The following is a 13,514-nucleotide window of genomic DNA, read 5'->3' as shown; positions in this document are numbered from 1 at the left end:
TATGTCCAGTTGAATGTTGACAAGATAACGTTATAGTGGAGGAATTTTATATCAGAGTTGACGCAGCTTTGGAAACACTGTTCATCAAATGTTTAGAAGCAATAACTCATCTAATAGCCTATGACAAGAAAGAATTTTTCATCCCTTTGAAAGAAAAAATTGCAGATCTTCCCCTAGAGACACCAGGCCTTTCCCTTATTTGCTCTTATTGTATCCACACTGCAAAATAAATAATGTAAAGACATTAAAATTGGTACTGAGTATAAGGAAAATGAAGAGTATTTGACTGGGTGTTATTAATATGACGAAACGTGACTGTGATGAGGCCTTTGTCTGTCAGGTAAAGATGATACCTTGCTTTATTTTTAATTAATAATATTACAGAAGAGAGTCTCAATAATATCCCTTGAGGCTGAGTTTATAGGGGCTTCTGACAAGAGCCTTTACAATATAATTAGGTTTAAGAAACTGCAAACAAATGATTAATTGGACGCACGATGAATAGTTAACATTATACATTAATCATTTAAAACCTGCATTTTTTACTCCATCCTCCCTGCAATTCACTGATTACTACACATGTTTATGCATTTTAATTCTCTGTCTTCTCTGAAATATTTTCATACCACTACTGTGATTAGATAAAACCATGAGGACATAAAGAAGTCTGCAAAGGAGAAGAGGCTATACAGCCCATTTAGCTCTTTTGATTTTCAGTAGTTAACTGATCCGATGGTCTCATCCAGCTGTATCTTGAAACAGCCAGGGTATTGGCTTTAATAGCATGGCTGGGTAAAGTCTTGTTCTCCTCCTATTTGCTGTTTCTCATGCACTTTCCTTTAGTTTTCTTTTGTGTCCTCTACTTCATGTGTCACGACATTCATGAGGTTGACTGTGTCAATGTCTTTGACGATTTTCAATACTTGCATCATCCCTACTCTTTGTTTTCTCTGTTCTAGACTAAAACAAATCGGTTCTTCTCATCTGTCAGAGTGAGACATTTCTCTGAGCTCAGGAATGTACTGTACCTCTTCATTCTTTACCTGACTGACTGTAGAACAGCAGTATTTTTTGCATCATCATGCTCAAAACTGCACACAACATTCTACATGAGATTTTACTAGATACAGTAATTGCACAATTTCAAGAAAACTTCTTTAATTCAATTTTAAATGTTTAACTATATACTGTGTCTTTTTATTGCATCCTCAGAAAATGACATGAAATGATGTGACAACACAAAGAATGTGTCTTTTTCATAGGCACCTTCTTCAAGATCTATATTTATCATTTTAAATTCACCACCTTCAGCTCCAAACCCACCCCCCTCAGAAATATTATTAATTTGTTTGATTGATGTGTTAATCCTAAGTGATTTACATTTGTCACCTTATCCCAAGTCTAGAGCCCAAATAACTGCTCCCCACTGCTGCCATAAAAATCATGTTAATAATCTTCAAATAATTAATATTAGTTTATTGTTTAATAGTTAAATTATTTACATAAATAGCTGTGGATACATAAGCATACAGTAAATTAAATTTCAAAATAAAAGGTTTGATACAAGCAGAACAATAATTGCAAAATACCTTACATTTTTAACCAAGCAAAATCAGCATTACTCATTTTTATATTCAAAGATGTTTTAATTTTGGTATTCATATATTACATTCAGACTTTCCCTTTTATTTGCAAATGCACTATACTTCTACTACTTGGATCCAAATAAACAACACATTTTAAAACCTTGTTTCAATAAAGAATGGAATTTCTCTTTTGTCTCTCAACAGAACTGCAGATTTAATGCTTTCCAATGTTATTAAAAAAACAGGAAGAAAATCTTGCTCACAAACAAGAACAACATGCCCTGAAAAGATCTTAGTATATTCCCAAGCTGCCTTTTCAAAGTCTTCACATAATGTTTCAAATTCTGTACAGCTTGTTCTCTGTAAACTTTTCAAATCGTGTGTGAAAGTTCATTCCTCTAAACAAAAAAACTAACCCGATATCTTCTTATACTAGCTTTCTCAGTGCTGGATATTACTGCTCATTGTTTGATTGTTTGATCTGTGGATAGGTATGACCGCCCACCCTTGGCCCAGACATCTTTTGTAGAATTTAGAGATAACTAATTGTCCACCGCTGTATTTAACATTTTGTCTTCTATGTTCTGCCAAACACTGCAGAAAAAGCAGAACACTGTGAATGAAAAGGGCATTAGGTCTCGCTCTTCACTAAGGTTCCAAAAAAGACATTTCTTCAGGAATATTCCAATGAGATTCCATAAAGCACTATTCTACTCTGAATTGTCTTTGACACCATGATGTTTTAGCTTGATTCATATATCCATAAGAATATTCAGGTTTATGTGTTGTTTGTTGATTGTGAAAACCTTTTCGGCGGATTAAAATCTACAGTAAGTCAAACCTCCTTAAAATAATTTTTGTTAGAAGGTAAACATCATTCATCCATCCTTTCATTTTCTAAGCTTTTAATCTAATACAGGACTGCGGGGGAACCAGAGCCTATCCCAGCAACCAATGGGCGCAGGGCAAGATACACCCTGGACAAGACGCCTGTTCACTGCAAACAGACATGCACACTCTCACACCTAGAGCCAATTTTCTCAGAAGTCTATTAACCTACTGCCATGTCTCTGGACGTTGGGAGGAAACTACACTGTTTTCCTATAGAAAATCCACATGAACATGGGAAGAACAAACAAACTTCACACAGATAGCATTCCTGATCTAGAATCCACAAAACAGCAGTGCTAACCACTGCACAAGAAGGTAAACTTTTTAATTATTTTATTTAGTTTTATGTTCTATTCATGCCTACTGTTATGGTATTGAGATCGTTCTTCTTTGGACTATTTTTAATGTCACAGTACAATTTTGGAAGAATGGTACATTAAATTGTGGACTCTCTAAGGGTGAACAGGAAACTTTCATTTCATTATTAAAGTGACATTTTTATCTACATTCTTTTTTTGTTCAATCCTACCAAACTCATAGTACGTCTTCTAATTGTTAGCTGGGATTTTTCATGAATTCTCGAATTTAATGATGTTTCATTGTACTGTATGTATTGTCTTTCCTGCCGTTGAATTGCTTTCTTTATCATTCCAAATGAAACAGAACATACTGTCAATTATTTCTGAGCACCGTACCAGAAAACTACACTTCGACACATATTCCAAGAATATAAACGTTAACTGTCACCACAAAATCAGTACTGTATACTGTGCCATGCAAAACCCCACTAGGGAAAAGGTAAAAACCTGTGGAGTACAGATCTGCAGTCTATAAGTAGCATTCCCATACAGTACTAAAAACAGATATTTGTTTATACCTATAAAACTATTAGATTAACAATAATAAGAAAGTAAATTAAAACATATATAAGGTAACAGCCTCCTCAGTCTGCTTTCCTGAAACTGTAAACCTTTGGTTTATATTTGATTACTGATTGATTTCACAATGCCTGAATGGTTTGTTTCCTTACTATACCATGATTATTTAAAAATGCTAGATGACAGCAGGCATTAGTATTAATAGTAATACAGAGATGAGTAAGAAAGTAGTTTTGCTAACAGAAGAAGTAGTCATCATTTCGTTTGCATTTCTGACATCCTTGAAGGTTAGTTTTAATTTCATTACATATGACTGCATTATACTTGACACCTTATTTAGGTGTTAATTCCGTGCTGCAAAGAAAAAGAAGAACATTGTTTTTTTTCAGGTTTGAGAGAAAATTAAAGGTAATTCATGCTGAAATCTGTAAATGAATGGAAACCAAGAAATAAATTAGTTGATCGATGAGAGCTGGGAGAATGTGTGAAACTAATTAAAAGCAATGTGATGTTAACAGGCAGTGTCACATGAGGTTGCTGTATCCCCATTCCTTCTACAACTTTGACTAACTTCTCCTTTCTGCTTCTGTGTGTTGGTGCCCTGTCGATTGACCATACAGTACATGTACTGTACATTCCCTCATGAATGTGAGACTTACCACTTCCTGCAGCTCCATCTCTAGTGCATTTACTTGTTCAAAATCCACATTCAATGTCCATCCACACATTTTCTAACTGGTTTTCCAGTACAGGGCGATGTGGAAGGCAGAGCTTATCCCAGCATGCACAAGGCAGGATACATCCTGGATGGTGATACCAGTCCATCACAGGGCACACACACATCAGGGCCAATTTTACCAGAAGCCAATTAGCCTACATGTTTGTGTTTATACTGTGGGAGGAAACCAAAGCGAATCCAGACATGGGGAGAACCTACAAACTCCATGCAAATAGCAACCCAGGAACGTCTCTAGTGCATTTACTTCTCTAATGCATTTACCCAGAACCCCAGGGCACCAGTGCTGTAAGTCAGCAATGCTACCCACTGTGCCACCAAGCTGCCAACCTGTACAGTATGTCATTTTTCACAATAATTGAGCTGTATGGGACTTGCTCTAAATCATGTGAGTGCAGCAAAACTGCCAAGAAGCTGCCCAAAGGCCAATAACATGTGTAAATAGACTAAATAGGTGTCAGTTGTTTGATTATTAGATAATTGATAAAAGTGTGGAAAAGTACCACTCATTTGTGGTTTGGGTGAAGGGTGAAAATGGTGATAGTGGGGTGTGGAAGAAACACACTGACAAGCCTGTGGAGAGTTTTGTTCTTTTGTATTGAAAACCTGGAGGAATATTGAAATAAAGCATCCTGTTCCTTTACATGTGTGGCCATTGTAAGTATGTTTGTACAGTTCCTTGGGCAAAACCTAATAAAGAGGTAGGTCTTTCGCCACATTGGAATAAAAAGTGGAAAGAATGTTGTTTTTTGGTCAATCTGTTAGGTCTTCCGGAAAAAAAAATGGCAGCTGGAATTACAGTCTAAACACGGGAGCTTTGAGCCAGAAGCCCTGACCCTCATGCAAATATTGTGCCCTTTACAAATTGTACATTGCTTTGTGTGCCTTACACTTATTGGATGAACTAAGCATATCCTTGGCGTTGAGTGGCATATGTTATTTACTTAGTGAATGCAGTCTGTGAGCCAAGCCATAACGTCTGGTCCACCTATGGTGAGGTTGTACAGTTTTCCACAGACTCTGTAGATTGAACAGTCCCCTAGGATGTGATGCACAGTTTACTCCATCCCAGAGGAACAAAGAGGGCTTGCACTAATCCCTCATCTGTAGAGGTTGGCAAGACATGGACCATGACCAATCCTAAAGCAATTCAGAGTGGAACACTTTTCTTGGAAGGTAAAAGCCTGGGGGTTGTAAGATAAGGCATGTGGTGAGATACTGTATGTGCTTGTTAAGTCCAGTGATTCCTATTCTTCAGCCCAGGTGGAGTCTTGTTGGGGAGGATTTTTCTAAGGGGATTTGGAGATTGGCTTTCTTGAAGGCAGGCATATCTTTGGTGGATTAAATATCTCCTCATGTAATGGCAGGTGAAGAGTGTATTGAACCTTTTAAGCATTTTTGTGTGTTATTGCAAGTCATCAGATGTGTGGAGGTGTGATGTTTGCCTTGACCAGACAGGGGGGAGAGTATTCTGCTGCTGAGAAAGACAGTGCAGGGGTTGAGGTCCTGTGGGTGGTGGTAGCAGTGTCTCAAGTTGTACCAGCAAGTTTGGAGCTCAAATTGTTCCTGGTTTTGAGCTTGGCTACTGTTGTCTTTAAGTACCCCCAGAAGGTTAGCAGCTTGTCTGGGGTCACTTCAGGGTATATTGGAGTAGGATGGTGCTACATTTCTTGTTTGTTCATCTGAATGTTTGTGTAAGTGGAATAGCCTGGATACTGTTTTTGCGGGGCTTGGTTGTGTTAAACCAGAGTTCGTGTTATTGTGCAGGTCCCAGTTTGTTTAAATCATGCCTAAAACAGCAGGATGATAGTGTCACACAACATGGAACAGCCTACAATATCCTACAACCATGATAATTAGTACTAGTAATATTTTTTTTGTAGGAAAATGTGGATTTTTGCACTGTTTTATACTTGTTTCTTCCAGCACTCTTTTCGAGGTAGTGAACTTGTAGCACACTATATGGCAGAGAAAGCAGAGGATCCTGACAGCAAACTTGCATTTGATGAAGGACAAAGTAGCATCTTAAGATTTGTTTTATGCAGAAAACAGTCTGAAGGGCAGCTGGGAAAAAGTTATATATACAGTGAAAAATAATATTCAGTGCCAGTCACAAAAATGACAGCTATAAGTAGAAGACAGAAACTGCAAACATTTTCACCAATGCAAAGTACTATGAATATGAGGAGCACTGGTGCAGCCCAAGTTCTAGTCTTTCTAGAGGCCAGGCCATCCATTCACTAAACCCTGCAAGACATCATTATCTGACATCTAATTTCTATAAACATCCAGTTAATACAATTACAGATTCACTAAGCAAGCTTTAAATTAAATATGTAATCCTATTAAACCCATTAGTTGTTTCATATTCAATGGATTATGGATTGTTGTATATTCATTAACATAACTTAATCAAGTCCCATGCTCACATCTTTAGCTTTGCCTTCTTTCTCTGGAACTGGTGTAGGCTTAAAATGAAAGCAACTAAATAAACTATGAAAACATGCAGCAATCTGGACAGATGGAATATTAGTCAACATCAGGCCACTTTTTGCCACAAAAGTTCTTCATTTGTTTCCATTTTTACTATCAGAAAGCTGCTTAATCCTAGTAAGGGTCATACTGAACTAGCACACAGCAGGATTACAAGTTGGAAGGCATGTTAGTCCATTGCATTACAGACACGTACCGTACTCAAGAGCATGGACATACAGTACATAGTGACAATTGATCCAACTATCACTGTTTTCAAAATGTAAGGTGAAAATATAGTGCCTTGTGAATACCCTGACAGATATGGTGAGAATATGCAAACTCAAAATAGAAGGTCCAAAATTCAGCCTAGGACTGAAGACAGGAACTATGAGTCAGGAACAACAACTACCACACCAATGGGCTATTTTTTTGTACAACATGTACACAATTTTGACTTCAAATCAAAGTTTTGCTTGAACTGCAAATATTGTGAGTTGCCTTTTCATTTATTTTACCTACAATGAGGTCATAAGTGCCATACTACCATCTACCCCCCTTTGCCCAAGCTTATTATGTACTCTGTGGATCTCATTATTGAGCTATACAGTATTAAAAGGATAAGCATACCTTAGAAAATAGTTCATATAAGGGCTTTTAAGGATCATCATGAATCATCATGATACTGTAGCTAGACATAAGTTGGAAATCTCTTGCATTTCCTGTGCACAACTTTTTGTACTGTTATAATACTTTGACTGATTTGTATTCCTTGCAAAGTTTCTAAACTGTTGAGAGAGAAGAATATGAATAAAATGCAAGATAGGGAAAAAAGTCTATGAATTCAAATTTCAAAGTAGTCTGAGCAGGCGCTACCTTCTGATCATACAGACAGGCAAATAAAAGCATTCTCATGGTAATGCTAAATGGGCTTTCAAACTATTCCAAACAAGGCTAGATGATTATAGTGATATCTTTCTCGCCAAATTTAAAACTTTTTCTGGCTTAAAACTTTTAAGACAGAAATATCATGTATTATCCTAAGTATACTACAGTTAAAATGAGAAGCAAATGTGCACCTGCAGCCAAGAATGTGGCTAGGCTTGTGTTATGGAAAAATCATTAATTTACAATCTGCACAATTTAAGTTGATACACAACTTAGACGCTCCAAACTATGGCAATAGAGTGAAGACAGGACAAACCTACACATATACAGTATAAATCTTTTCCAAAGATTAAGTGTTTTGTTGTAATTTTATATCAGACAAGAATTATTGTCCATCCCATGTTAATTATAATTGTTTACACTTATATAGCGTTTTACAGGTAATGGGGACTCCCCTCCACCACAACCAACGTGCAGCATTCACCTGGATGATGCAACAGCAGCCATAGTGCACCAGTATGCTCACCACACATCAGCTATCAGTGTGGAGGAGAACAGAGTAATGAAGCTAATTCATAGATGGGGATTATTAGGAAGCCATGATCAGTAAGAGCCAATGGGAAATTTGGCCAGGAAGCCAGGGTTACACCCCTACTCTTTGTGAGAAATGTCCTGGGATTTTTAATGACCACAGAGAGTCAGGACCTTTTTTTACGCCTAATCCGAAGGACGGCGCCTTTTTACAGTATAGTGTCCCTGTCACTATAGTGGGGCATTAGGACCCACATAACGCATAATGCTTGCCCCAATAACACCTCTTCCAGCAGCACCCCTAGTTTTTCCCAGGAGGTCTCCCGTCCACGTACTGACCAGGCTCACACCTGCGTAGCTTCAGTGGGTTGCCAGTTGTGAGTTGCATGGTGATATGGCTGCTGGCATGTTAGTTATGGATGTTCTTTCTGTGTTAGTGCCTGAAAAAAAAAATCATTTTGTGGTCTAAGTCATCAAAAGATTGAACCAGCAAATCAGTGTGAAGGTTTACAACCCAGCCTTTTTCTAGATTGTAAAGCATTAATAACCGCAATAACTAGCAAACCATTACAAATTGGCATTCTAAAACACAAATATTACATGGAGTACTTTGTCTTCTCAACCTCAGATTTGAAATAATTCTGTTTCTGTATAAAATAAAAATGACAATAGCATTACACACAGTATGAACATCCTTTCTTTTGAAACTAGGATCTATAGCTGATAGTTCGGCACACTACTTTGGTGACAATGGTAATGAAATAAGCCAATTAAAGTTACATGAAGTTTCCCATAACGGCTGTAAAAAATTCTAATTCTAAGATGCCTTTAATTTTGATTGGTTTCTACTGATTAAAAAAGGTATTTTTCAAATATTATGCTGAATGCATGCAGTCAAGTATCAATAGGAACCGGAACAAAGCTATGTTGCTTAAGGACTAGATAGATAGATACTTTATTGATCCCGTGAGGGAAATTGCAGTGCAACAGCAGCTTAACACACACAACACAGCCACAGTGTAACGAATTATATAATAATAGTACAATACATACAATACAATACAAGAGTTACTCACAGTCCGGACGCACAAGAACAAACTAGAACAGAACAGTACACAGAAAATCGTATCACACTCATATCACACATATGAATATAAATATAGATGTAACTATAGATATAAATATAAATGTATTGCACAGGTCCCTGGCATATATTGCACAAAAAGTGGTTGTAAACGGGAAAAAGAAAAAGAAAAAGAAAGAGAACAGATGTAGCAGTAGATGTGTAGATGCGTTTAGTCCAGAAACAGGTCTAGATTTTTTTGACTAGATTTACCAACTTACAAAAGGAACATTCAAGTAATGACAAAAGACTTAAAAGTTTAAATTTCTGTTAACTAACTGCCATAGGCTACACACGAAATCTGTACGAGTAGAGAAATATTCATTTAAATTAAAAAAGCATTTTATGAAAAATAAAATGACTCTATTTAAAGAGCTGCAAGGGTTCTAATTCAAACAATTCTGATCTGTACAAGCTATCTGTTCTGTTTTACTAATTAAAAGCTACAAAATAATTCATTCTGATTTTCCACATTAATATGCTGCAGGCACCTGAAACAGAATCATAAAAACAAGAGGTTTTATTTTTTAAACAGCACAATTCTATCCCCTATGTTGCAATAAAAGACCAGAAGATTCAGTCTAAATTATTGATTAATGTCAAAGTATTGAATTTCTCCAAAGAAAATGCAACATGTGTGGTTCTTACTTTATGCAAACTCTTCCTCTGACATCACCCCAAACACTCAGTCAAACTCTAACTCTAAAAACGAGTTTATAGGGTACCAACAATTGCACAGAAAGAAAATTCATAGCTAACATGGAATGGACCATATGTAGTAAATGACGGAAAATGACAGCAAAATATATGATCTTTGGAAGAGATTTATATTGTATATGTGTATGTTTGTCCTGTCTTCACTTATGTTGGAGCATCTAATTTGAGTATGAGCTCAAGCTCCACCAGAATCAGCCACTTGAGCAAACAGACTCTTAAACAGGGATACCCTATATATTGTTACAGCTTTAGGTGACTAGGAAGTGTCTCTAAGAGTTTAGATAAAGTTTGTGTCACCTGGCAGAGTGAACACTTCAAGCTACAAAGCTGAAAATCAGGAACTGACTAAACTGTTCAGTCAGTTCCTGATTTTCACAAGTTTCATAATTCCCCATTTGTAAATTTGTTGTTTCTTGTACTTCAATTGATCAACGTCTAGTATATCATGTAAATGTACAGTATGTACTGTATGTTCTGCAAAAGCCATTGATTCGTAAACTGGTATTTAAGACACATTAAAAATTGTTTCATTGGGTGTTTTGGAATGTATTTTCAAAGGTATAAACCTTATAGACCTACCCTGTGGTCTTGAAGTTTCCAAGTGCATGGAACTCTCCATTTGAATTTATTTGCCTTAGCTTCCTTAAATACACAGTACAGTAAAAGTACTGACCTAAAGTTCCACTTTTCCTAGCTTTCTGAAATTAATAGGAAGATGAAGGAACTCAAGACACAGAAAAGTGGGTTGTAAGAAATAACCTGCCAGGTTTCATTGGGTTGTTAAATCCAGGAGCCAGGGCCAAGTTTATTCCATGATCAACCACCATCATACAGCAGATTATTTCCTATAATCTGCAGTTCTAAAGCAGTTTGTGTCCCAGAAACAAAAGAATGGAAGAAAGGCAAGTCCTATAAGAACACCAGTTTACCTGTAAAGCCAGACCATTTGGTGCTCAAATAAATTGCTCTGTTTTATCAAGTCATAATTAAATAAATCAAAATGACTGTTTTTGTGATGTACTTCTCAATGCTTCTCTCGTCACCTCTTATCCATCCCACATTTCAATGATGCGATTTTCTTTAAAAGAAGATAGTGATACATGTTCAACACTTATTAGTGACAGACAAAAGCCATGTATTTACAAAAGTATAAGCAAAAATATTACATTACATAAATGCATGGCTGTGTATATACTCTTGTCGGAAAAAGGTCACTTCAAAGAGCACTAATATTGTATTTTGTATCGTCAGTGCAATTGGTACCAATTAACTTGAATAGGCAAGTTACAGGGTTAAGATACATAACAGGGTTATGGACTGTCTGACTGAGTTTTGCAGTTTGTTGGCCATGTTAATTAAGGCTTTAACATTGTTACACTGTTGCATTGCTGCATTTTTGCCATATTTGTATGTATACTGTTAGATAATAACTACAATACAAGCCCATAACCTGCTGTTCCTTGACATCGTGACATAAAAGATTCACAAGAGAAAATTTTAGAATGAATGATTAGCCTATGGAACAAACCACATCTACTGATTCAGTGGTTTCCTTTGGATATTTTATTGATTAAATTCCAGAATAAAACTCAGCAAAACAATCAAGTTATACAATGAAATAACACAACAATAACATAATGACCTAATGGAATGATCAGTGCCACTGAATGGCATCCACAGGCCTCACCACATTGCTTAGGTCTCTATCCAATGGTGCCACAAGGTAAAAGCTAGAGGATAAAGACTGAATTATGTTTTAGTGAAAACAGCTATTTTATATCTATAAACAGTTTGCATAGTGTCTATCTAAAAGTACTGGATTTTATGGCTTTGGTGAAAAGGAAGGAGAGTGTTCAGTGAGAGATTATTGGTAGTTGCACTCTTAAGTATTGTAACATTTGGATTATAAAACGATTCCCCTTTATATATTTTTTAAACTGACATCCACTACAAAAATTCTTTTGATCGTGTGTTCGTCAGATCTGGGTTCTCCAACTGTGTCTTTACGCCATTGGCCAACAGCAAAAATTCCTGTGCAAACAGGTAGAGAATTAGGAAGTGCAAACAGGCTCATATGACAAGTGCATCAATCAAGCCATTCATCTTTTGTCATGTAACAAACTTTGCTGTGCCACAGGAGGGTCTGGAGCCTCACGATATCACCACAATCCTACAGTCCCTTGGAAACCTGCAAGGGCCACTGTTTTGCTGGGAGCTGAGAGACTCATAGCCAACTAATCTTAGCCTTACCTCCAGCAGCACCAAGCCAAGTGTGCATTGCCAATTGAAGAAGTGAGAAAGTCTGCCTTGGAAATGGCTATGGTTCAAAAACAAAAACCTTTAGTGACCCAGATATAAAGAATCAAGTGTCTCGATAACACTGTATTAAAATGGTCTGTTGCATTTTCATATGATTAGCATAGGGTGCTATGACAGTGCAAAGAAGTGTGGATTGTAAAGTAAGGTAACAAAAAGGAAAGAAGAACTATTGCATTTCCGGCACTTATTCGGTTTTCTTACCATGCTTGGCTCTGTAAGCACACCCAAGGCAGGCTGAATTAGCTGTGTCAATAGTGTACACTGGTGCATTGAATACGTCTGCAAGAACCTGAAGATAAATGCTTATTAGTTAAAAGTAAACTCTCGGTAGAGATTGTATCTGAAATTAAACAACAGCATACATGTTTTATTTTAGAAAACAGGAAGATTGAGGTCAATACTGAACCTACACACGTAGAAGCAAATATTGACTTCCTGTACCCTATATTACCAGGATGAATGAGTTTTCAATAAATGCTGAAGAGATATCACTGATAAATCAGTCAACAAGAACATATATTACACTCTATAAATTTGGTTTAGTGAATGTTTATGTTTCAAATACAGAGTGTCAATTTTGACATCTATATTATATATACAGTATATATAAATAAAAGGTACAGTAGTACAGTACCTCTAGTAGTGTGTGGCCACTGTTGGAAGTAATAAAGTAATAGTAATAGAAGCCGTCACACAACACAACATTTTGATGATACTGCCTTGTGGTTATCTGTCTCCTTCCTTATATAGAACATAAATATTTATATTCTTATTTGCTGGTCTCTGATTACTCAATGTCATGTTGTCCTAGCTCATCCCTCAGCTGTTCAATGGGGCTCAAGTCTTGTGAGAAGTGAATCCATAATATTACTTTTACATGTATTCTCATAAGAAAGTCGTTGAAAGAAAAGCAAAGAGGACATATTTTGTCTTTCTGTTGTTATGCCAAGAAAGAAGCAAGTAAGGCTGAGGACTTGATCAATGTAGCACAAGTCAGGATGTCATTAATCACTACAAGCAAAGACCAAACACTCCTGCCCAGACCATCATCTGAGACCTCTCCAGTGTCTGGTCTATGGTACACAATAATTAGTGTATCATTCTGTATATCTGTATACTGCTCTGTGATGTGCATCAGGGAGTACTACACAAATCTTTATTCATCTCTAAAGAGGGCTTGGCTTCAACGCTGGTGAGTCCACCTTAGGTTACTTACTCCAGCATCCAATATACTTGCGGCATAAAAGCTCTTCTTTTGATCAGCCAAGCATGTCGATTCCTTTCTGTATTTTTCTTACTTGATTTTTTTTTAGATTCAACAGGTTAAATCACCTCATCACCTGTGCTCAATGAATTCTCTCATCTCTGAGGTG

At 36.7% G+C, this 13,514-nt stretch overlaps 1 protein-coding gene across 1 annotated transcript in view; it reads right to left on the bottom strand.

The window, feature by feature from the left end:
• Positions 1-13,514, bottom strand: part of xylb (xylulokinase homolog (H. influenzae)) — a 121,452-nt gene that overhangs the window by 40,852 nt on the left and 67,086 nt on the right. Inside the window, exon 17 of the mRNA XM_088918947.1 lies at positions 12,343-12,430. Within this exon, the coding sequence (XP_088775073.1) occupies positions 12,343-12,430 (88 nt within the window). The remainder of the gene's footprint in view (positions 1-12,342; positions 12,431-13,514) is intronic.

This window comes from Atractosteus spatula, chromosome 6 (genome assembly GCF_055471065.1).
Source record: "Atractosteus spatula isolate fAtrSpa1 chromosome 6, fAtrSpa1.hap1, whole genome shotgun sequence".
Taxonomy (NCBI): domain Eukaryota; kingdom Metazoa; phylum Chordata; class Actinopteri; order Semionotiformes; family Lepisosteidae; genus Atractosteus; species Atractosteus spatula.
The sequence above is the reverse complement of the archived record's forward strand: the minus strand, read 5'-3'. Positions and strand labels throughout refer to the sequence as shown.